Raw genomic sequence first — 26277 nt, 5'->3', positions numbered from 1 at the left:
GTGATCCTCTCATCTGTCCCCCCCCCCCCAGGTGAAAGACTGCTCTTTAGTTTTTCCTTTAGAGAAAGGATCTCATGCATACCTGGCTGGCCTCAAACCCTGACTAAGGTAGTCTAAGATAACTTTAGTCAGGAGGTGGTAGCACACGCCTTTAATCCCAGTACTTGGGAGGAATAGTCAGACGGATCTCCGTGAGTTCGAGACCAGCTTGGTCTACAAGAGCTAGCTCCAGGACAGGCTCCAAAGCTACAGAGAAACTCTGTCTTAAAAAAAAAAAGAAATATACAACCCCCCCCCCAAAACCAAAAGATGACCTTGAACTTTTAAAGTTTTCTTTCCTTCCTTCCTTCCTTCCTTCCTTCCTTCCTTCCTTCCTTCCTCCCTCCCTCCCTCCCTCCCTCCCTCCTTTCTTTCTGTGTGTCCATGTGTTCCTGTAGAGGTTAGAGGACAACTTTTGGACCCTGAGAATAAAGCTCCAGTTAGCAGGCTTGGCAGCAATGCCTTTACCTACTGAGTCATCTTGCAGGTCTATGAGCTTGAACTTGTGCCTCCCTCTTGAGTGCTACATTGTAGGTGTGAGTCACCGACTGGTTCATATAATGTTAAGGATCAAACCCAGGGCTCTGTGCCTCATAGATGAGAACTCTTGTAAACTGAGCTACGGCCCGCCCCCAGCCCCTAAAAGCTGCTCTTCAATATTGCTTATTGGCCGATTTATAAATTCTGGCCTAGAAAATTGCTGAGAAAGTTTCCTAAAAAAATAGTGTCGGTACCCGATGCTGATCACGAAGCTCATTATGGCGGGTTCCACAGAACGCTGCTTAGCATAGCTGACTCTACACAAAACGGCAGGATGTAGACACAGGCACACTCATCTTTTCTTTAGTCCAGAAGCTCAGTCAAATATGGTGGAACTATTACTTAATCAAAGAAAAGTAATAGGTTGTACATGTCAACATGGACACTGGCTTTATTTTTTTGGCTTTGTTTATTTTCAAGTTAAGAAGGTGATAATGAAACTGCAGAGCTGCGGCAAGGGAAGTTCGGCTCCCTATGAAGAATTCCACCACCTTGTCTCAGCTCCTCTAATAGATAAGTACTAGTGGGCACTGGAGAAGGAGACCAGCTCTGGAGGTCACCAGACGTACCAGGCCTGTGCCAGCAGCACACATATGACACACGGTCATATACACAAGGAATAGGAAGATAATGAGCCACACGAGCAGGAGAAGGACATGGGCAATGACAGTGAAAGTGACTCTGAACCGGAGAATTTTTAAGTACTTTATTTTAAATACTATATTCATTGTAAAGGCTTTAGCCATCATAATCACCATGATACAATACCTGTGCAAAAATACCCACTGAACATGCTTGAGAGGTATAAATTGGAAATCCATGCAACATTAAAAAAATCATTTCATATAAAAAACAATCAGAAGCATGAAAGCCCGCATGTTTTAATAGAAGCCTATCGCTGACTCTGGGGTAGCAGCCGCATGCATGTCTCGAGTCATGTTGCTCTTCTCCTTCAGCTTGGACTGCAGCAGCGTGTGCTCCACAACACCGATCCTAATGTCCATCTGAACAGTCTCTTGCTTCAGTTTGGTTAGGCTCTGCTTAATCTTCACCAAAGGAGCTGGGGATAAAAACAGCACAGAAGAAAAATGTTCACTTGGAGTATCAGTTTGTTAGAGAATTGCCTGACATTTTCCCCACTTTGTCTCAAGCCAGAAATAGGGTTAAAAACGCAGCCAGTGACTCGCTGACATTCACACAGATTTGCACTGGTATTTTAAACACCTGAGGCTTTTAGAATGGGAACTGGTTCAATATTTGATGTACTGAGGCTGAATTTTCTAACTTTTTCTAGGAAAAGAAGTGCTAAGTGGGTATTTAAGGAGGTGTTCAACATGGTTTTTCTACAGGAACAGGGAACAGAATAGTTAGAGAGGGAAGAAAGATACAGTTGAGATACAAACAACGAGCCAGTTGAAAACACTGCCAGAAAATCCCCACATCTTGCTTGATTCCCAGCCTGCCTGCGGAGCATCAGGACCCTAGACAAACTTTCTGACATAAAAAGTCTGGGGCGATGGCCACTGGCCTGGGTCAAACTAAACAGTCTGTAATGGAGGATAATTACGGAGAGATTAATTCTTCTCTATTTGAGCCCTGCTCTGTCAGGACTTCCAGGAAGGAGGGGGAAACCTCTAGGGTCATCCCATCACTATCCTGGTGTCATTTGGGATAATCTTAAGATCTTTTTGTGCATAAAATGATGAAAACAAAGTAATATATTTTAAAACTCTGTTAGAAGAAAGCAATACTTAGATATTTCCCACTCGATGTTTGAGTCATTAGCTTGAATCAATAAAATCTAAATTAGAGTGAAAATATTTTTTCTCAGTTGATTGATAATGAACTTAGTATTTTGAGCATCAGACATCATTTTTGTGCCACGCATCTCTCTTAAAACAAATAAAAATGGACTATGTTAGATCTGCTTGTGCGTGTGTGCATGTGCACACATGATCACACGGATGCGTGCGGGTCAGAGAACAGATTTCAGGAGTTGGCTCTCCCCTTCCATCGTGGCGTCTGAGACAGAACCGAAGCTGCAGGCTAAGTGGCAAGCGCAGAAGTGGAGCCGCGCTGCTCACACACATAGATGCCAGCCGACTGGCACTACTGTGCAAAGGCCTCCTGGAAAGCGCTTCCTGAGTCCAGCCCCGGAGGGGATGTGTACTCACTGCCATCTGTCATGCTGCTGCCCTTCTCTTCCATTTCTTGCTTTACCTTTTCTAATTCTTCTGTAACCTTTTATTGAAAGAAAAAAAAAAACAAGTCCTGTGAATGCTAAATTTTAATGAACCTTGAAATTTTTTGAACGCCGTATTGAGGAAAATCAATTTAGATCTAAGGAAATAAAACGTTAAGACTATTCAATAAAGACAATGTATGCAGATACACAAAGCTTTTCATTTTTAAAGAACGGCTTATAAAACACCCGCAAATTACTTTCACATTAGCTTCTGCATGCTGCGATATTATAGAATGAAAATCAAGTTGTTTGCAGTACGAAGCCCTCAAACTGTGCAATTATCACTAGCATTTACCATGCTGCTCTCCAAAAGGTGCTTACTAGTAAATACAATGTTACTAGAACCTTGGCTTTCTAGGATCTTTCTTAACCGTATATCTGTTTATCTGGAGACCATGTCACCTTTACTTGTCTAGACCAGTAAGAAAACGCTTATATCCTATGGTGAGATACAAAAATGCTCTATCGCTTTCTCTAAACCAGGAACTCTGAACTCTAAGAGACATGAGCGCTATCATAAAGATTTCAGATTAATCTGCTCTTGGTATCAAGATTACACCATTGCAGCCTTTGCGGGCAAAATTCTATGTCAGCAGTATAATCTCTAAAATTATTTAGAACATATAATCTCTAAAACGTGAGAGGTTGTTTTTACATAATCTAGGGCTAGGCTGTAATTACCGTAACCTAGTCGGCTTTATTTCCATCGTGCCGGTGAGAAAAGTCTTCCCAGGGAATAAAGTGCTCATCCAGGCAAAGCAAATTAATTTCTTCCAGGCACCTGAAACATCACAACTGGGGACAACTACCGACTCCAGAGGACTAAGTGCTCCCTGGACGCCCTTCAAGTGTTCATTTACCCCCATTAGTGAACACTTTCTTTCCGAGGAATGTTTTATTTGCTTAGAAACACAACGGGACTAGAATCTAAATATTTCTAATGGTATATTTTGAAATAAATATTTCTGAAACACTCTTCATAAGAGAAACTTAATTTCTACACCAGAACTTATGAAAATCGTGCTGCCTTGTAACTATAGACAGTCTCACATCTCAGTCTCACACTGGCTCCTGACTACGTTGTCTTTACCTTTGGCTCCCATCATCTCCCGTGGAAAATGAGAATGTATATCAGCTCCCTCTTCTCTGCTAAGACCAAGGAAGAAATGCAGCCACGCTGCAAATATTTTACAAGTCCCTCAGGTGTAGACAGAGCTATCCTCTGGACCACACACTACTAACAGTAATGACCAGCAATGCGCTGTCCATCTAAGAGTCACATTAACACTGGCTGCAGACTCCTCCCTCGTGCTTTCCCGCTCTTCTATTATTAATTACTATGTTAAATAAAGATTAGGAAGGTTATCAATGCACTAATAATAAGAGCAAGTTTAATGATTAATTTAGTTCAACAACTTTAGACGCCTTAAAAGAACAAGAGAAGGATAATTGGTTCACTCGTTAGTGAACTCCTAAAGCTGATGGCTGGACGTTGGGAGAGGGGTTCACTGCAATCAGCAGCATTCAGTCACGGGAGGGCTTGGCTGCCTGGGGCCCAGCTGACAGGTGAGCAGTGCATCAACGTGCTGGTGTGTACCTCAGACAGGAGGCGGGTCCTCTCTGTTACTCCACCATTTCCCTGCTGGTAGCGCTCTCTTGCCTGAGGAGGAGAACACTGTGTTTAGTGACAAATCCTGAGCAGGAGTAGATTACTTAAATATGACCTCTGTGTGTGTGTGTGTGGTTTCTGCATGGCATTTTATGGCACCCCCTTATTTGTGAACACATTTGTGAAAGTGACATTTAACTGTAGCCATTTCATGTCCTTATTAATAGGCACCATGCATTTAAGTGAAGCACTATAAAATGACGAACTACTGCAGCCTTTCCATGCAACTCGCATTGGCACGGTCGACAATAAACACTGTCCTCCACCCTTCCTAAACACTCTGGGAGGGTGACTCTCGGTCAATCTAATTGGTGTGCTATGCAAGAGAAAATTAGTTCTAGAAAAAAAAATCAATCAAAGTAGAGTATGAAGTTCAGCAATTAATAAGGATTAATAAAGTGGATGACGGTGCAGCCAACTAGAATATGTTCTCAGGAACTAATCTAGCAATCAATTATTCAATATTAGTGTTAGATACACAGTGCCTTTAACCAGAGGACATTTTTAAAGTAAAAATGCTCATGAATTCATGTGTATATGGGAATAATAGATTCAAAGAGAATATAATAAAAACTGTAAATTATTTTTGACTTGGTCTTTGGGAACTTCTGAAGACATGAGTTATCTCAAACTTATTTTCATTATTTTTCTACAGTAATTCTTTAAAATGATCATCCACTGACAATTTCATAAGTGTATATACAATGTATTCTGATCATTTTTTTTACCTTCATTGCCTTCTCCCAGTCCCCACCCTGCTGAACCCCTATTTGCATGTAATTCTTACTAGACTAGCTTAGCATCAGGACATACGGGATTGTTCTTATACATTCCCAAAGAAAGCTATGGGATTTCCACAGCTGTTTGCAGAAACTAGGGGTTTGGGATTTTATTTTTTGAACAAAATTCTAAAACGTTGAAAGAATGAAAAACGGGTTTCATTTGATTAATTAAATTGTTTGTCTCTTGCTGGGCGGTGGTGGTGCATGCCTTTAATCCTAGCACTTGGGAGGCAGACACTGGCGGATCTCTGTGAGTTCAAGGCCAATCTAGGCTACAGAGTAAGTTCCAGGACAGTCTTCAGAGCTACACAGAGAAACCCTGATTTGAAAAATCAAACAAACAAGTAAATACATTTGTCTCTGAATTCATCTTGCTTTCATGTTCCTTAGTATGTAGCTGAACGCCATTGTGCAAGGGCTCTTCCTTCCCTCTGACACACGCAATGCATGCTATTCTTTCGCTTGCTTTCACAGTGAATTAGCGACAGACTTCGAAATGAAACATAGCATCCTGACTCTCTCTCTCTTAGTTCTAAGTCATGATCACCAGCAGCAAACCTATATTTATCTAAATAAAATGAAGAAGTATGTTTAGGGACTCCTCGGGGAATAATCCTTTCTATCACATATGAAACGGAGAGTTCTCCCACCCCCATCCCCTTAGCTTCAAGTGGGCAGAATGCATATATTTCTGTTGATGAAGAATTTTAAACATTATATATTCTTTGATCCCTTCACGCTTGTTTACAATGTATTTAGATCATATCCACCTCAAACTCTCCCCCTTTCCCGTTTCACAATTTATAAACAAAATACGTTGTTTTAGGGATTAGGGTCATGATTTTGAATAAATCCTTGAAAAGCATTTTTATGTTACCTCACTCAGCTGGGCCTGGGCCCCACGATATTCTTGAACCAAGTGCTCAAGTTGATTGTTGATGTACTTTTCTCGGCTACCAATCTTTTCGAGAGTCCGACTAATTTCATTATGGAGCTTATCCAAAAATCCCTAGAAATTCCATGGGATTTTATTAGATAAAGGAACAAATATGTTTTACAAAACTCATGAAAACAATTTAACTATTCTTTAACCCACTCCACAAATGATCAATCATGTGTGCAGAAGATGACAGTTTGAAGCTTCCGCAGCAAACAATGTTTATGATTAGAAACACTTCAATCACACCATTTTTATTTTTTTAAGAAGCCAGATGTGATGGTTCAGTTCTGTAATCCAAGCACCCTGGACGTTGAAGCAAGGGAACTGCCCCGGGACCCTGTCTCCAGAAAAGAAGAGCCTGGCAGTGTCAGTCACCTCTTGCCCTCATGGACACCAAAACACCTGAAGCTTATGTCATTATAATAAGTTGCATATAAACTTCAAAATCAAAGTAGCCAAGGGATAATATGGCTTTATGAAGTCACAGTTCAAAGCTGATGTGAATATTACAGCTAGAAGTAGAGTCTCAGATCTGGACCTGGTCTAGCCTGGGATCCACAGCTTTGCACTTGAGCTTGCGTCTTTGTGGCATTCTCTAAAGATCCCACTTCTGCCAGGGCAACAAGCCTGGGAGAGCTACAAGTCCCAGCCATTGTCAGTCTAGGGTGCATGCAATATTGGGAATCAGGAGAAAGACAGATATGTGTCTAAAACATCTATTAGATATATATGTGCAACATGTGCTATCTATGTGTGTGTGTGTGTGTGTGTGTATAAAATACAAATGGATTACAGGAGCGTACTACCATGACTGACCATAAATAGTTTTTACATAAGTAGCTTGATTTATTTGGTGTAAGCACTAGAGCCATGAAGATGTAATGTGGTATATATAATTAATCACCCCCTGAGAGATGAGGATTGTATCTGCTCTCCTTTCAAACTCTACCACAATAGATCTAGATGAGTAAATCATGTTGGTTTGTCTGAAGTGATTCACATACCTTGGTTTCCTTTAGAGCTGATTCAATTCCACTTTTGTGCTGGTGCATTTGGTCAACATGGACCCTCCAGTCCTATTAGTATAAGCACACATAGAAACAAAGTGAAAGAGGCCACACTTTCTCCTTTGCCCGGTCTGTTGTGAAGTTGTGCTCTTTATCCTCACTACTCAGTAGCTGTCCTATTTCGGGTGGCAGAGTCCTATATACAATACGCAATCAAGAATGGAAAGAAGCACGTGGGGGGCACTTTCGGAGAAAATGTCCTAAGTAAATGTAAATTATTTTATGTGTTCACATAGTGATATCTGATAATTTGAATATAAATTATTCCTGCACTGCTGGTGGTTAATATTTATGACTACCTATCAAAATGAAAGAAAATCTAATTATTAGCAAAGAAATACTTGCTTAAGCAGTAACGATTATGTTTGCCAGAAGCAAATTTCAACTCTTTCCTCAAATATCATGTATCAAAGATTAGTTTGTCTCCTGAAAATGAAAATAAGCTTTTTCTTCAGGAAGACTTCTGAATATCGCCCTTAATAAAGGAAGTCTCTACTGATTGCTGGAGCCTAATGCTACAGGCCTTATTATAAATTGATGTCAGCCGTGTAATCCCCTAAAACACTTCAGTTTATATCATTATAAGGAAACACTTTAAATGACTTCAGACATACCAATCAGGAGAGGTAAACTGAAGTAAATGATGGGACTAGGCTATTCTCAATCCCATAAGTCTGTTTGCATAAACTGACAGGCTTGTTTGTGCTAGCCACAGAATTTCCTGAAGAAAAACTTGTGAATAGTTCACTGCACTGACTTTTCCACTTTGAAACACGCCCATAGCAACAGGGTGTACAAATGTTTTGGCACTTCAAGCATACCAAATATCAACTTATATTTAAGCCGCAGAGAACCTCAAAAAGCATCTAATCTCACACTCACCACCTCACAGAATAACAAGTAGAGGCCTGGCTACAGAAGAGGGCACGGTGGAGAACACTTCCATAGCAGTGTAACTTCCTGCTTGACACATACTGCCAGTTGAGGGGTAAGGGGACAAAAACTGTCACCTGACCCTAGTGAGGACTGACAAACAGCACAAACAAGCACTGCCCTTTCCTGGATCTTTCTGCCTCATTAACAAAACATCTTAAAATACAAAGGCTGGAAAGGTCCTTCAAGGTTATCTCCTTACCCACTTATCAATTAGGTAGCTCAACACTTTCATTTTATGGCTCAAAGACCTCTTTCTCACCCAAGTCTGACTGTGCTATCTGGGAAAGGACAAGGCCCTTCCCACTCAGCAGCCAGCACTGGAGAAGTGGGTGCAGGAGCAGGGGCTAGGAGCTCAGTCAGTTCAGATGACACCTCCACGGAGAATAATGCACCTGATGAGCAGCATTATTCATTACAACAATGGCAGCGCAAATTACACTCGAAGGGGGTGGGTCTGGGAGGAGTTTGGGAGGGAGTAAATATAATTAAAACACATTATATGAAATTATCAAAGAACAAACAACAATTTAAAAGAGAAACTATGATCTAACACGTTCCCAAATTATTCATATACCTTGCCTCCAAAAATGCTTTTAGAAGTCTTAATGAATACAAAGATTAAATATTTACATGTCTTTCTCTCCAGCTATCTATTTCTGTCTTTGTATACAAATAAATGTATACAGAAACACACACACACACACACACACACGTGCACTTTTATCTATCACACATGGTCCTGATTTATATAATGGAAACATTTAAGATATTTTATAGTCTCATCTGTTCAGAATTATATGCACAAATATAGTACTGCAAGCATTGTCATTCAAAATGGCTTGAGAGTGGCAACAACACTTGACTTTCCATGTTAATTATGATAACTTACATTGATATAAAACTCTGGAGCTAGAGTTCTTATGGAGCTTAAGTAACATCTCAATGGGATATACAAGAGAAGAGGAAGGTTAGGATGAATGAGAAACACAAACAAGAAAAACAAAAGGAACATATCAGTGTAGGCTGGCTCAAGTCTAAAACACAAAATTCTGGAGTGAGAGGTAGAAAGGATTGATCATCAAGAAATCAAACTGAAGAGGTTGAGTAAATTGCTCCAGAGCTTTGTTCTTAACAAGTAAGAAGTGTGGTTTTTACCACGTGGACAGTAACCTGTTATTAAATGTCGGTTTGAATTTTCAAGTCAAGCCTGGGCTTTGAATAAGGACTCACTAGAAAAACAAGATTCTGAAGACTGGGAGGAGACCAGTAAGGAGGCTGTGCAGTGATCCAGCTCACACAGGTCTGAAAGGAAGAGCGGGATCATCCAAAAGATCTGCGGAGTCACGACAGGCAGAACATCCTTACCTGGGGAAGTGTGAGGACGGGGTGGCTAGAATGGAGGTGGGGAGGAAAAAGATAATCTTGCTGGATTCTAGATTGACAGATAAATGGAGTAGGGACCAGTGCAACAGTAGCAAGAACAGGACAGAGTGGGGTAGCCAAAAATTGCAAGGAATTGGATTTGGACTTTACTAAATTTCTCTAATTTTTATAGGCAATTAAAGTACAATACTAGTCATGGTTTAGAATTATCTTCCAGAAAAATCCAAATAAATATCTTATTAAAATATCCAAGGACACATCTCCTGATGAACACTGCTTTTAACGAAAACAAACAAACCTTTAAAATATTCTTATCTCTTAATCCAGAAACTTTAACTCCAGAAAGTATTCCTACCACAAATTGGAAACACACATAGATTCATGCACATGTTTTCTGTTAAAGCACTGGAAAATAATATTCCTAATTTTTTATAATTCATTCTACAATTTTAAACAATTCACACGGTATAAAATGATTCTTAAAAACTTCAAAGCTAAGCAGAACTCAGCAATACACTGTTCAGAGATACACACAGGTAAAAATACCCAGAAAAAACAAGGAAGGAAGCTAAGAACAGTCCACAGACTTGGGGATGGTAGTTACCATGGATGGGGAAGGAAGAGATACAGAGAAATATACAGGTAACTTCAGAGTGCTCCAAACTCAAACCAGAAAAATGGCTGGTTTTATTTTTGAGATTTGAAACTCTGTATTTTGCATTACATATATATTAAAATGTGTTAAATGCTAAGTTCTTTTTTATTTAATGATCAGCAAAAATGTATGCTTAATATCATACAGATAATAGAAAATACAGTTCCCAAACACTAGGCATTTAAATTATTAAAAGTTAGTATTATATATGTTTAATATATATACATGTATATTATAAATGTGCTTGTATGTTTTTACATTAACACATAGGTTTGAATATAGAACAATTTTTATAATTATTCTTTATAATTATAGTTTATATATTATATATAATTTATGTATATTTTATAATTATAGAAAAGTTTTATTTTATTCTTTAATTTTTCTAAGCTTTTTACCAAATTTTATCACATTAATTATCACAGGAAAAATAGAGAAAAAAATCTCTTAGTTGTCTAAGAAGTTCCTGAAAAGGTTTTAAGGTTTTAACATAGTTATAATGGGTAATAAGTGTGACTATAACTGTGACATTTTAAAAAGATGAATATAAAAGGAGAAAGGCATACATTTGAGGGCGGGCAACTGAGATGGTTGAAAGCTTTACAAAGGTTTGTGTGGTAAGAATGAAGGAGTGATGGGTTTTAATGATATGTAAGGACCTGAAGCCTACCTAGATCCTAGAAATAAGTAACACTAAAAGGAACTATTTAACAGTGCTAGCAATTCAAACATTGGTGGAGGATGCATTAAGTTACAGCCACTTTAATGTAACTTTACATATTTGAAACACAAAGGTTTGGAGAGATAAGTAGATACTGTCATTTCTTCCTTCCCAATACAGCTTAGTGAAACTTGCTGGCTGCTGACTGGAGGGATGGACTTCCCTGCTCCCCTGGTGGTCTTGGCTGTGTGATTCTTTTTCAGTGGAATGGTGCTCTGTATAGAAGTTGGAAGAGGTGTCCATCTAAGAGTGCCTTTGTCCTATCTTTCACTTGAGATAGGGAGGCTGTCTTACTCTGATGCTTTTTTTTCCCCTTTCTTTCTTTTTTATTATTACTTAAAGACATACCAATCCAAATTCTTACTCCCTCCCCTACTCCCAGTCCCCTCCCTCTCCCTCCACAGACCCTTCCCCCACCCCTCAAACCCTAAGGGAGTACCATGCAACCCACCCTGTGGAAAGTCCAAGGCCCTCCCTACTACATCTAGGTTGAGCAAGGTTTACATCCAAAGAGAACAGGATCCCATGAAGCCGGTATCTGCAGTAGAGACACATCCAGTGTTCACTATCAGTGGCCCCTCAGCCTGCCCCAGCTGTCAACCCCCTTCAGAGGGGCTTGGTTGTTCCCATGCTTGTTCACTCCCAGTCCAGTTGGAGTTGGTGAGATCCCATTAGCTGAAGCAAACTGCATCAGTGGATGTAGCCCTCCATGGTCTTGAATTCCTTGCTCATACTCTCACTCCTTCCATTCATTTTTAGCCTGAGCTTGGGACTGAGAAGCATTGGGTGCCACTAGAATTAAGCTGCAGTAAAAGTTTTCTCGAGTCAGGATAATGTGCTGCGGTTATTGTAAGGCACTGTGGTTTAGAGGTCGTTCATTGTAGAGGATAAAACTACATATACACTTTATACTGAGACAAACTAGGTGTCAGTGTTATGTCTAGAAAATGTGTTTCCAAACCTGTGGACTTTTATACATCATATACATCTTTGTGATAAAACAGACTGCTGAGGAGTTTACAAGGTTGAACTACGGCCTCTTACTGTTATGTGTCCAGTGAGCACTGTGTGCTACTGGAGTCTACTGGCCAGTATCCTATGTGTTCTGAGGCATCTGGTGTAGGAGGTCCTTCTGTGTGATGCTTTCATTAATGAAAAAAGAAACTGCCTTGGCCTGTTGATAGGGCAGAACATAGGTAGGTGGGGAAGATGGAATTAAATTCTGGGTGGAAGAAAGCAGAGTCAGGGAGCTACTATGGAGCCATGGGAGATAGACGCTAGGAATTTTACCCTGTAAATACTGCCACATGGCGATATACAGATTACTAGAAATGGGTTAAATTAAGATGTAAGAGTTAGCCGATAAGAAGCTAAAGTTAATGGGCCAAGCAGAGATTTAATGAATACGGTTTCTGTGTGGTTATTTTGGGACTAAGTTAGCCGGGCGGATGGGATGAACAAGTGGGCCCTCCTCCTCCAGGCATCTAAAAGACATTTTAGTGTTCTTCAGACATTTATCCTGTCTGCTGAAGATGAGTGTCTCACCTAATTTTACAAACTTTCTCTCTCGGTGGAATCGAGAGCAGTGATGACCCAGCAAATAACTTCCTTAGACTCACTTCTATTCGCAGTGTTTATGATTGAGCCCTGGGCCTTGGGCATGCTGGGACTCAACCACTCATCTATAGTCCCAATTCCTTAGGCTTCTTATTTTTCAAAATCACCTCATACAAAATCTCATATAATTCTATCACTCGTGAGGGTAAATAACAAAGGTATTATAACCATATCCTTTCTCCTCACTCTAAATTCTTTGGCATTAAATTAATTTATTGCGAATCTCTCCCTTTCAGAAAGTGGAGAGTCGTGAAGAAGTAGCTCTAGCTGGTGATTCACAGTACAGCATACAATCAAAATGGATGCGGTCTGGCTGCGGCTGTTAGGTGACTGAAGGCTACATGGTTCTCTGAGTTGCAGTTCAGCAGAACATCACCTGACTGGTCTCCTTTGTATACAGAGGTTTAGTTTAGTGTCTTTTTCTTTTTGGGGGGATGGGTGAGTTGTGGTTCCAACTGAATGGCTAAAAGCTTCTCTCTGAAACTATGGGGCAAGGGATGCAAGAATAATACCATGGGTTATGGTCATTGTACGTCCGTGCAGTAAGTACCATTAACATATAACTTGTAAAATGTCAGCCTCTCCCTTCCATCTTAACTCAGGCATGAGCTTCCGTGCTCATGGACAGACACAGAGTTAAAGTCTGTGTGCTGGGATGTGTTCCAGGCTAATGGAAAACCCATGGAACCACACAGAAGAACCTACTAGTTCATAGAATCTACTGGAAGCTTTTGCTTCTCCCTCAAAGCAGGAAGAGAGCAACCATGTCACCTTTGTAATTCCCTGTGTCCCCTTTCTCTTCTGTTCTCACTGTCTGTGTCTTAGATCCACTACTGACAATTACCAGTGAAATCTCAATTCAATGAGGCTTTGCAGTTGCATTTTAATAAATATCAAAAGGGCATATTAGCTCTTATAGGTTCTATTTTAGATAGTTATCTCATTTTCCCCATTAAGGCTTGGTTTCAGTTCAGAATTCCTCTAGAAGTTTTCATAGTTACTGCAGTGTATGAAGGAAGAAATCCTGCATTCCAGCTCACAGGCTGGGAAACAAACTGAGGTTGTTTGATTTTTAGTTTATCATTAATTGAAAAGGAAACCAAATGTGCTTTTCTGTCACAGACAGATTTTCTTTTATATCAAGCAGTCACTTTCATTTTTTTATCCTGTCCCCCAATTTCAGTACGAAAAACAGAGGTTATGAGAACTCCCTATTCAAACATGTACACTGAATGAAGTCATTTTTCTGCTGTTTGGCTAGAGTATGGACACTGGGGAATCTTATTGCTTCTGGTCTGCTCCAGATGAACAAACTAGATAACCCTGCTAGGACTATCTTTAAAACAAAATAAACAAGTTTCAAAGATAGATTACAGTACTTTCCTACAAATAAATGAGCTTTAGTAGACATGTACATGTATGTATACACATGCATATACAAAATATATATGTATACACATGCATAAATACATAATACATGTAGACACATGCATAGACACATACATATCTACATTACATATACAGTTCATGTATACACACACACACACATATATACACAAACACACACATAACATATGGGTGCACATGCATTTTGGCTAGTCAGAAGTCTTTCTGCTGCATCTTTGCTTTAGTGGAGATTAGGATCTCTACAGTCATATGGCTCTACGGTCTCTCTAACTCTAATGAAGACAACTATAGTGCTAACAAGCATTGCATTTGATAGATGTAAGCATTATGCCAAGAACTGCTGGAATCTCGGTATATATATTTTGTCTAGAGATTCTCCTAAGATGCAGATAGAAAGGCTTAGCTACTTTTAAGTAGAAGCCCCGAGTCACACAGGCAAATTCATCATCTAGGGCAAACCTTTGTGGATTTTCATCACATAAATATCCCAATGAAATGCACTAAATGTAGGTCCAGATGTGAAGAGGACAATGGGTAAGCATGACTTTACTCTTATTTGTGGCAAAAGTTGAATCTTCATAGCCTCTGAAGTCTCAAGTTGTGGGGCTTGATTGCTAGCAGGCATCAGAGGGGGTAGAAGCTTTAAGTAGGGCATGTGAGAGATCTCTGGGCCACTATGTGCAGGCTCTCGAAAAGGGCGGTGGGATCTCAACAACTTCTCTCTCCTAAACTCTACAACAAATGTAAAGCATGATCTGCTGCTGCCCCACAGCAACAAGGCCAGCAGATGCCACCGAATGTTGCCCAAAGGAGCCTTCTCTCTACAAGCTGGCTAGCATGCTTCTGCTAGTAAAGGCAAAGTTAGCACGGTTTTTAATATTTGAAAATTTACAAGAGTTAATCTATATAGTAACTGTCCAAAATGAATTTAAAATGTTCACAGAATCAACAAATATAATTAAAAACATTCTCATTAGGAAATATCTAGACCCAAATGGCTTGAACAGTGAATTTTCCCAAACATTTAATTAAAAAGGAAATAACAATCATGTATAAAGTGTATTGTAGAGTAGAAAAAAAAGAAGGGGTGGAAAGTGGGAGGGAGAAAGGAAGGGGAAGGAGGAGGGGGAGAGGAGGGAGCAAGCGAGAAAGAAAGAGAGTCAATTTGTTTTATGAGGCCCATATAGCATTACATTAAAACTTGACAAGGGTATGAAAAGCCAAAAGCAACCAACCAAGCAACATCAAGTCACAGATCAATAAATACCATTTGAAACTTTTATAAAAGAGTTATAAATATACTAAACAATATTAAACATTACTATGTTTGGTTTGGTAATAAAAATATTACCAAAACCAAACATAGTAATGAAAAAAGATAAAAAGGCAATAACTTAACATGCTCAAAATGAATTTGTATTTGGATTTATTTCAAAATATAAGGTTGATTTCACACTAAAAAAATCAGTACTTAAAAGGAAGGATGACATCAGCAAGTTAGGAGCAAATTTCTTATTTCAAATTTGAAATTTCAAAAATGTGTCCTTCAACACAAAAGGACCGAAAAAAAAGTCTGTTGTTCAACAAGAATGTGAGGACGGTTGTTGAAGTTCTGTAGGGATGTGGATGTGGCAAAGATGCGGTCTTAGAGAGATGTGAGGACGGTTGTTGAAGTTCTGTAGGGGTGTGGCAAAGATGCGGTCTTAGAGAGAAAGGGACAGAGTACATATCAGTCACCCTGGTTCCTAGTCTAATATATCCCGAACCAAGAGGAACTTCACACGACAAAACTGGGTTCACAGGGGGTCAATATAATTTCCTACTATTACCGTGGCCTCTTGAGACATTTGCTAATTGAGAAACTTGCATTTATCCCTCAAGTGCTAGCACAGTTTAGGGAGCAGCTGGGGAACACAAGCTCCTTCAACAGCCTGGAGAAAAGTTTAGACTATGTGTCTTCTCCAGCTCTTCTATATAGAACCATCCTGGGATGTCAGCACCTTTGACACTGAGCTAGACTCAGGTACTGGGCAGCAAGTACAACCCCACTAATCTTTGCAAAAGGTGCAGCGCTTGAGAAACAGCAGACACCCAGCCCCTTTAGTTCACTAGTGTGGTCCGGACTATGGGGGGTATAAACACTGATAAACACCTTGTTCCTGCTGCCAGGAGCACTATCTACTGAGGATCACCAGAATGGCCTGATCCTCCATTCTGCACGCATACATTAATCTTATAGGTGTCCCATCTTTGCTCTTGAACCTACTGTATCATGCCTACCTGAACTTGCCTATACATCCCCTTCCTCTGTGCATCTTTCACAAAGTGATGGCAACCCCAGCTCCACTGATGTGTATCATTATGAGACCACTAACGACCTGCTCCACCCCAAACAGCTGCATCTTAGCTGGACAGGCAATAGCACAGACTCCTGCAGCTGAGGCATTGCCGACACTTATTACAGCTGAAACATATATACAGTGAGTGTACTACCATGCTTATCTGTGACACGCGTCAGTGTGCCATATATAACTGATACCATAGGACATGCTGCCAAGAGAAAGCCTTTATATATAAAAGCCTTCATATGAGTTGACAGGGTCAACAGATCGGATGCACAAATAACATGTATAGTATGAAAAAGAAAGGTTAAATCATGCCTTCAAAGAAACATAGTAACTTTCTAGCTGTGGACCCTGGCTAGAAGAGGGAATAGACAAGTTGTTTGGAAAAAAATTTAAAGGATGACTTTAAAGGAAGCTTAAGGAAATATAAGAAATTTGAAAAGTTTTATAAAATAAGGAAAAGAACTTAAATCTGAGCAAGAAATTTAGCAAATATAAAGAGGTCACAATAAAATAAAGTATAATAGATTGGGGAGATGGCTCAATGGAAAAGTGCTTGCTATGCAAGCATGAGCGTCTGAGTTCGGATCCTCAGCCAATGTTGTGCACGTAGGCACTGATCTCTAACTCCAGTGTTGGGGCTGCAGGGGTAGGAGTAGAGACAGGCAGATCACAGGGGCTCTCTGGCAGCCAGGTTAGCTGAAATCATGAACTCCAGGTTTAGAGAAAGTTACTGTCTCATGTATGTTTGCATGTCCATATGTACACACACATACACGCACACACATTCACCATGATCAAATGAAATCCATCAAACCAGCAAGATGGCTTAGTGAGTAGAGGTTCCTTCTGTATAAGACAAATCTGGTGACTAAAGTTTGATTTCTGGAATTGACTTAAGAGTGGGTAGAGAAAACCAACTTCATAAAGTTGTCCTTTGACCTCTGCACACGGTGGCATGAGTGTGCAGTGTGGGCACACACAGCAGCAATGGTTGTCTAAACAAGAGCTGCACAGAGTCACGGCAGTCAGCATCCTGACATGGGTGGAGGAGGACAAGGAAGCCTCTACCCCTAGCCAAGCAAGCAGATACTGACAGTTGATGGCAGCTGAAAAAAGGAGAGTCGGTTTTCTTTCGGGGTGTGGTCCACAGCAGGTGGATCGTGCTTCAGTGACCGTCTACAACTGAGTGCATAGAACTCAGCACTGGTTGGACTCAGTGAGTTATTAAACAAAAAAAAAAGAGGGTGTGAATTTGAAAGGGGCATGTGGTGGGAAGTCCAGAGGTGGAGCAATGCATAAAGAAAATGTGCATAATTACAACAGAATGCTTGGTGGCACGAACAGGAATGGGGTTGGCAGCCGATGTAATTTTGATGAAACAGAGGACATTATGTTAAGTGGAGTGAGCCATTGCATTAGTCAGCTCCTCATCAATTTGACAAATGACTGAAGAAAAATCAACTTAAGAGAGAAAGCTTTCTTTGGCCTCATGGTTTTAATCCATGGCTGGCTGTTTTCGCTGCCTTCAGACCTGTAGCCAGTACAAGCGCCCACTGGGGACCTCTGAACACAACTCTGTGGACATGGAGACAGCTGTTGTACATATATGTAGTGTGTGTTGTAGCTGATTTGTTTCAGGGGTACGGGAATAATCACCACTAGTACTGCTGTTTGTGGAAATTCGTCTTTTCTGGCTATTCTCCTCAATGCAGAGAACCCTGAAGCATGTACACAGTGGCAAAGCCTGGTTTTCAGAATGAGCACAGGTATCCTCACACCCACATATAATCGAAATCAAACTGGAGATGCAGAGTTCTGAAGGTAATATCCTGTCTGTTAAACAATAACACCTCTAACTGGCGCAGTGGTTATCTTTACCGAATACAACCCGCCACTGAAGAGCCTTCACGCGCTAACTGAAACTTGTCATTCATGGCGATCCCAGGCTGCACTTCTTTTCTATGATAGAGCACACCTTGCTGAGGGCCTCCAGGCTTCAGAAAGAAATGCCCAGAGTCGAGATCTCCCAGGGCAAATACTCACAGGTCAAGTTAGCAATCAGAACTGATCTCATGAGATGCTGAGTAACTACTGTGGAGAACTGGTGATTAAGCTTGCCACTCACTCCCGTTTGGGTGCCTGCTGGGATAAATATCAACCAACAGTAACCTAGGGGAGGAAAGCGTTCATTTTATCCTACACTTCCAGGATTCATCAGAGACAGAAGTCAGGGCAGGAGCCCACACAGGAACTGAAGCTGAAACCATGGAGAAAGGCTGCTTCCTGAATTATTCTCTCCGGTTTGTGTTCAGATAGCTTTCTTCCATAACCCGGGACAGCCTTCCCAAGAGTGCCACTGCCCACAGTGGGTTGGGCCCTCTAAATCAACCAACAGTCAAAACAATTTTCCCTCATGCTGAGATGATGTGGCATCCATAGATCTGGCCGCAGACCAAACTCATCTGGGCCATCCCTCGAGTCCCTCTTCCCAGGGTACTCCGTTTGCATCAAGGCTCAAACAACAGTTCCACCCAAGTTAAAGAATCTGCCAATCACAACTTAGGTCTCAGACCGACAGTTAACATCCTTCCAGGAAACAAACAAAAAATAGTTATCTTCTACATTTTCAAAGAACCAAGACAGAGAAATAATTTCTTTGGTATAAAATAAACAGGCAAAAATAATGAAATAAAAATCATGGGGATTAAATTTTGTTCAAATATTAAGAAATTTCAAATAAAACATAGTAATAGTGAGAATGACTCTAACAGGCTGATTAGGAAAAATGAGTCAAGCCAATAAAAACTACATTTTGTAGGACGTCCATGTGACAAATGGTTTCTGCTTCAATTCATATTTTATATCAAGCAATTCAAGGGAAACATTAAATCATACTTTACAATAATGAAATATTTAGGCAGTCTAGACATTTTAATTATAATCAATATATATTAATTCACTGCTCTCAATCACAGGTGTCTATCTGAGGTCTGTGGGCAGCGAGGCATTAGTCTCTTGCCACTGCAGTACTAACGGAGCATGCAGTTTTCACTGGTTATTTCTTTGTAATGCCATCACTGCGGATGCTCTTTAGTTACAGCTAATGGTGGTCACTAAGGCAAAACTATTCTGACTTCTATTTTAATTTGTGATACATGGGACCTTTACCTGGTCCCATTTAAACATTTATCACATTCAAGGTAAACAGAAAGGCAGGCATCAGCAACCATGCTTAAACAAACAATATCCAGAGCATTAAGCAAGGCGAAGACAGAACAACTTAGGATCTTGTGGTTGATTGGGGAGACTGGCTTTGTCTCCACTCCTTTGCTGTATTATGCTGTATAATTTTAAGCACAATAAACCTTTTCTACCACGTGGTATCTATCCATGATGATATGCAACAAAGCAAATACAAAACCCAAATCAAACAGCTGACCTTGCAAATACAACTTCCAGTGCACAAAATCATATCTTGCTTGAAATAATACAGCAGTCCCAAAGAATAGCTGCTTTGTGCAATCTCTTTTGAAGAATGCTTGCTATAAAAGTCCATCAGCGAGTATTTTCCCTCGTTCTGAGATGATGTGGCAGCTGAGTAATCATGCCGGCTGTTCTAAAAATGTATGTGTGTCTAGTTAATTTAGGCAGTTTATTTTGATAGCATTCACCTCTTTTTGATTATAGCAGGTGTTTCAAGGATAAATTTACTGAAAATGGTATTTTGTTTAAACAACAGCAGCATGTACATTTATGTCCCTGTTATATTAAAAAGCATTTATTGTCTGGCGGCAATAGATACAATTACAAACATTTGTGACAGTAATTGGAGCTATTACTCCTGCATGGAGCCTCATGGAGATCAACTTATTGCCACCTGTATTTACATTTGTTGCTATAATTGCTAAAGCTGACTTTTAAAATTGGGTTTCTTATTTTTCTTTAAATTACATGAATATTTTTAATAGAAGGTCTACCAGAAAAATCTCTAAGAATTATAAATGCAGTTTCTGCACTATGCAAATATCAGACAGAATCCTGTGTTAATAATGATCATGTACATGGATGGAATCCATTCCTGTATTCTAGCCCACAGAATACATTATATCTCTTGGCTTCTGGATGCAAGAATCCTATCACTATTTCCCACCCAAAACGCAAGAATAAGTCTTAAGAAATGTTCCCATTCCCAAACTATAACAATACATAAATATTTAGAAAAGTTAACCTTTGCTAACACCGTCTCACGCTGTATACAAATGCTGATAGGCACAAAGCCAATAAAGCTAGTTTCTCTATTGCTTTGGAATGAGAAACATGCTCTCAATTCCTCGCAGGTACAGATTTGTCTGCAATAATAAAAAGAAAAAGCCTCCCCCTGTAACTTTCTGCAGGACTTAGCTTCCGATTTGAAGAGACTGAGATCTAATATAGTAATTCTGTAGTCCCTCCAGGTTCATTTAAATGGAATTCTACCTGCTGATTAATGAAGGCCCTCTTCTCCCTCTTAGGTTCTTAGCTCTCATGGTGATGGAGGAGCCCAAAGGCTCAAAACTATTGCAGTGGTTTTATCCTATTACAATGACTCTTCCCAAAAGGTCTCCCGCTGTAGTCACCTAAGGCAACACCTGGGTGCTTTATTTACTTCAAAACAAAATTCAATTGTGTGGAGTTGAAACTTAAAATTTAAGGTTCTTCTGATGACAGTTCAGCAAAGTCAGATGCCGCAGGACAGGAAGGTCTATAAAAACAGTTCAGTGAATCAGAGCTTTAAAATAATTAGAAATATATGTTGTAATACTTCCAAAGCATTCAAAAATAATCACTTCATCTAAATTCCTTGTAATGAATCTGAAGATTTACATAATTACTTGAGACATTTTGGCAAAAGGAAGGAGGTACCTACCCAACTATCTCTTAGAAAAACAAAGAAGGAAACATTTAATTATAATTTGGAAAAAAATCTATTTAAGACATTAATCAAATTTTTAATTACTATATCCATGGGGCATTGAAGCATATTAGAACATTTGTTCATTCCATTAAATACCTAATATTAAATCATCGTAATGTACAATCTTTTAGAAATAAGAACTGCATAATTGAAGAAAAAAAGCCTATGTTAAAATTTAGTTGAAAAACTGATTTCACACTTCCTGTTTTTCCTCATTTTTGAGGAATAAGAATAAATATTAGTAGTATTTACTTGGTGTTAAGAAAAAATAATAAGACAAGGCAGCTCCGTTGGTGCAAAGAAATCCAATTAGGTCAGATCAAACCAAATCAAAATGCCCATCATTTTATTAAGTACAGTACTCTGGGGTAACCAAGTGCATGCAAACCCAGAACCATGTGTTTCTCCTCTGGGAGCCCACTTAAATACCCTGTGGGAGAGGTCCTGATCTCTGGCATACTGGGATTTGGAGTCGAGACCAAAGCAACTCCCAGGTCAGGGAGGCTGGGATGGATGCCAGGGGCTGGAGGCTACACTCCAGACTTAACACTTGGTTTCTACTGTGGTAAAGCAAACAAAACACCATTAGAAGTCATTTTCCCTTAGGTCAACTAGTACACAAATAGGCAACGACTATGCCAAGACACACACCAAGCCAGAATTCTAATCCACCCGGTACAGCATCTGATCCAAGAAACTAAGTCATGGACTTTGTAGTAATTAGCCCCTCCCAGTCCTAGGTCAAGCCCTTCCAATTTGGAGCTAGCCTGCAGACAAAGCCATATCCTCCCTGCGATAGTGAGTATCACTTGTCAATTTGTAAGACTGTGGAATCATCAGGAGGTGGTCATCTGGGTAACTGTGGGTGACTATATTGATCACGTCAATTGAGGTGAGAAGACACGCTCACAGTGGGTTGTGTCACTCCCTGGCTAGGACCCTTAACTGTGGAAGGGAAAAAAGGGAGCTGAGCAGCAGCCTTCCTTCATCCATTGTTCTCTGCTTCTTGGCTGTCAATGAAGTGTGGCCAGCAACTTCAAGTTCCTGCTGCTTTGACTCTTCCCAATATGCACTGCACTCCTGAACTGTGAGTCAAAAGAAAAAAAAAAAAAACCTTTTCTTCCTTAAGGAGCTTTCCTCAGGGTATTTTATCACAGCCACAGGGACCCCTTATTAAGACACTGCCCTACACAACCAATTGTGTAGGATGCCTGCTTCAGATCTTACTGTACTACAGATTCCCAGTCCCTGAAGCGTCCATTTGTTCTGCTAACAGAATATTTTAAACCTCCCTACCAGCCTTTGAGGCTCTGTCAAATGTAAGTAAGAGATGGTGGCTGAGCCCCTTGATATAGTGAGCTCAGAAAAAAAGAGCCCTGGTTGGTCCCATCTGAATAGTGTCCAAAACAAACCCTGTCTTGGAGGAAAAAAAGAGGAGAGAGAGAGAGATCTCTCAAGAAAATAGAATACTCTAGAGATTCAAAGTTATCAAGTCATCAGTAACACAGATGATGAAAATCTAAACAAACATTCATTCACGTCTCAGAAGTGCTGGGCATGCAGAATTCTTTGGAATATCTCAGGACCTTGTCAACTGAGTCACTTAAAATTTTTTAAAAATTGTTATACTTTTAGAAATGATTCAGTCACTTAGGAAAAAATTTCCTTTGATAATTATCATGAATAATATTCATAGAAAGATTCTGAAGTAAATTAGCTTCAAAATAGAGACTATTCTGATTGAACATGCTGCAGTTAAGAGTGTTCTGACTGCAATGCTGCAGCTAAGACTGTTCTGAATGTACATGCTGCAGCCTAAGACTGTTCTGATTGGACATGCTGTTGTCTAAGACTGTTCTGATTGGACATGCTGTTGTCTAAGACTGTTCTGAATGTACATGCTTCAGCCTAAAACTGTTCTGACTGGACATGCTCCAGCCTAAGACTGTTCTGATTGGACATGCTATTGTCTAAGACTGTTCTGATTGTACATGCTGTTGTCTAAGACTTTTCTGATTGTACATGCTGTTGTCTAAGACTGTTCTGAATGTACAAGCTGTTGTCTAAGGCTGTTCTGACTGGACATGCTGTTGTCCAAGGCTGTTCTGGCTGTTCATGCTGTTGTCTAAGGCTATTCTGACTGTATATGCTATGTCTAAGGCTGTTCTGACTGTACATATTGTAGCCTAAGACTGTTGACTACACATGCTGAGGCCTAGAGACTCTTCTGACCGAAAGTATGTTGTGGCCTAGATACTGTTCTAGCTATACATGCTGTGGCCTGGAGACGTGACCCCTCCCTCCTTCTAATTTCCTTCCTTCCCTCAGACAATGTCTCTGCAACTTCCATATATACATGCTATAGGAAAAAATATATAGTCATGTGTGTGTGCACATGCAAATGTGTGTCTTAGAGTTTTCTATTGTGATAAAACGCCATGTCCAAAGCAACTTGGGAGGAAAGGGTTTATTTGGTTTACACTTCCACAGCACTATTTGTCATCAAAGGAAATTAGAACAGGAACTCAAAGATGGCAGGGACCTGGAGGAAGGAGTTGATGCAGAAGCCACTACGAAGGCTGTTTACTGGCTTGCAGTGCTGCTTTCTGGCTTGCTCCTCATGACTTGCTCAATCTGCCTTCTTTAGAAACCAGGGCCATCAGCCCAGGGCTGCCTCCACAACAATGGGTTGGACCCCATTCCCTTGAATCATTCAGAAAATGCCCTATAGGCTTGCTTACAGCTTGATAGTATGGAAACAATTTCTCAATTGAGCTCTCTCCTCTCAGATGACTCTAGCTTGTGTCAAGTTGATATAAAACTAGCCAGCATAATACAATTTTATGTATCCATATCCTACCATGCAATATTCATCTGAGTTACTATTTTCTATTTTCCATAATATAATGATCTCCTGTAGCATCCATTTTCCTGCCAATGATACAATTTACTTGTTTACTGCTGAAGAAAACTCTATTACGCATTTATACATTTTCTTGACTAATTCATTTGTTGAGGCACATCTACGCTGTTTCTAGAACCTGTGTAAGTGAAAAGCGCTGTGATGCACATGGATGTGTAAGTGTCTCTGTGGTATGCTGACCTAGTGTCCTTCAGGAATACGCCAGGAGCTGTATAGTTGGCATTACTAATCAAAGCTTGTCTTGAGGAACTTTGACGCTGAGTTCCATAATGTTTCATCTGTTTATATTTCCATCAGCAGTAAATAAGGGTCCCTACCAGGGCCCAGCCTTGCTAGTATTTGTTATTGTTTTTCTAATGATAGCCATTCTCACTAGGATGAGATAGAATTTTAATGCTGATTTAATTTGCTTTTCTCTGATAACTGAGAATGTTGTAGTATTTTTTTTTTTTTACTTTACATGCTTATTGGCCATTTGTACTTCCTGTCTGAGGAACTATCTGTCTCATTAGCACATTTGTTGACTGGATGTTTTCTTTGGCAAGGTTTTGAGTTTTTTTTTTTTAAACAGATGTTAGATAATAATTCTGTGTTAGATGTATCTGTTCCAATCCTATAGGTTGGACATTTCTTTCCTGGCCGTTTTTTTTTTTTCTTCTAATCCTTTAGGCTGTTTCTTCCTCTGACTGCTTACTTTTCTGTCCTGAAGCTTTTTAATTTTATTCAGCTTAGCATCCAGCAAGACCTCAGTCTTCAGCTGACTACCACATTATTTGTATTTTTGGCACATACTTCTTCTCCTAATTCTATTTTGTGTCTGCTTATATTAAAATTAGTTTCTATTCTTTGGGAACAGGCAACAGTAGCAAGTAGTGCAATATAACAGATACATGCTACTTTGGCAAAAAGAATCAATTGCATCATAATGGAAAGGATACAAAGGAAAATATTGGCATATGATGGAATCTGGTGGACACAAATGCAATATGTAAAAAGCATATTCTCAAACTAAAAGAGTCCCTTCTTGTTTTCTTTTTAATTCTCTGCAAGAAAGCATAGAAGTAATAAACTTAGCTTGAGAGGAAAAGTAAAAAAAAATTTATCCTGTGGCAGACAAATATGAGACTTATTTACTACTAATGTAAGGTCATTTAAAATAAATTTATAATGAGTTTAAATAATGAGACCCTTTATTATATGCCTCCCAGAATCTCTAAGCTATTCAAATATTAATACATAACCAGTAAAACATTGACTCACCAAATATTTAATTTCTTTTTTCTTCCTTCAGACATGAAATGAAATAAAAATGGTTTCTAAATGCCCCAAGTAGCCTGTGCTGAGTGAAAGGTTATTGGCCAAATAAAGGCTGTGATCTGGACAGGGTCAAGAGTGAGGGCAAAGTAGGACATGCCCTGAAGCTGCAGCAACTGTCAATGACAAGGGGTCTGAGAGGACACCTCATATATATCTAAGTTACTTTTGTTTTTTTTTTAATTTTTGAAAAACAATAACCCATTTTCTATTCACTAGATTCTTAAGGCTTTTAAGTCATTGTATAATCTCATTTTCTTAAGGTACAAACATACTGATGCAAGTGCTATGCTCTACCTTTGGCGCATCTGAAAGGCTCAGAGATAAGCTGCTGTGAAGCACTAGCTATAAGGATCAAATGTCCCAGAAAAGAATTCTGACAAAGGGGGCTGAGGTGAGTGCAACTTCTGCAGGAGTTTCTTTGTTCCACTGAGCCTGCACCTAGCAAGCCTGCCCTTTTGTCTGCAAGGTCCCTGGCCAGAAAGTGGTCCTGTTCCTGTATCAGAAGATCCATCTGGAAGGGTGAGTGTGTGCCCAACTGGCTGGCTGGACGCCCTGGGAAGGGAGCACAGGCAGCCTCCAATCCCCTAAAATTTCTGGCCATTTAGTGGGGCTTTTTTCCAGCTACTGCCTTTCTCTACTTATCCCATCCCAGCTTGCCCCCCAAGCACTTCTTTCCATCTGCGGGGTCCTTAGATCCACCACCACAGCCTACTTCAGGATGGAGAGGATCTGAG

At 39.9% G+C, this 26277-nt stretch overlaps 1 protein-coding gene across 1 annotated transcript in view; it reads right to left on the bottom strand.

Moving 5' to 3' along the window:
- Positions 1-1271: 1271 nt before the first annotated feature.
- Positions 1272-26277, bottom strand: part of Ift57 (intraflagellar transport 57) — a 59196-nt gene continuing 34190 nt past the window's right edge. The window contains exons 7-11 of the mRNA XM_005345047.3: positions 7220-7291; positions 6153-6284; positions 4422-4484; positions 2754-2820; positions 1272-1639 (exon numbers count right to left, since the gene is read on the bottom strand). Of these exons, the coding sequence (XP_005345104.1) occupies positions 1461-1639; positions 2754-2820; positions 4422-4484; positions 6153-6284; positions 7220-7291 (513 nt within the window). The 3' untranslated portion in view covers positions 1272-1460. The remainder of the gene's footprint in view (positions 1640-2753; positions 2821-4421; positions 4485-6152; positions 6285-7219; positions 7292-26277) is intronic.

The sequence above is a fragment of the Microtus ochrogaster genome, chromosome 2 (genome assembly GCF_000317375.1).
Source record: "Microtus ochrogaster isolate Prairie Vole_2 chromosome 2, MicOch1.0, whole genome shotgun sequence".
NCBI lineage: Eukaryota > Metazoa > Chordata > Mammalia > Rodentia > Cricetidae > Microtus > Microtus ochrogaster.
This window is presented reverse-complemented; position numbering and strand designations above follow the sequence as displayed.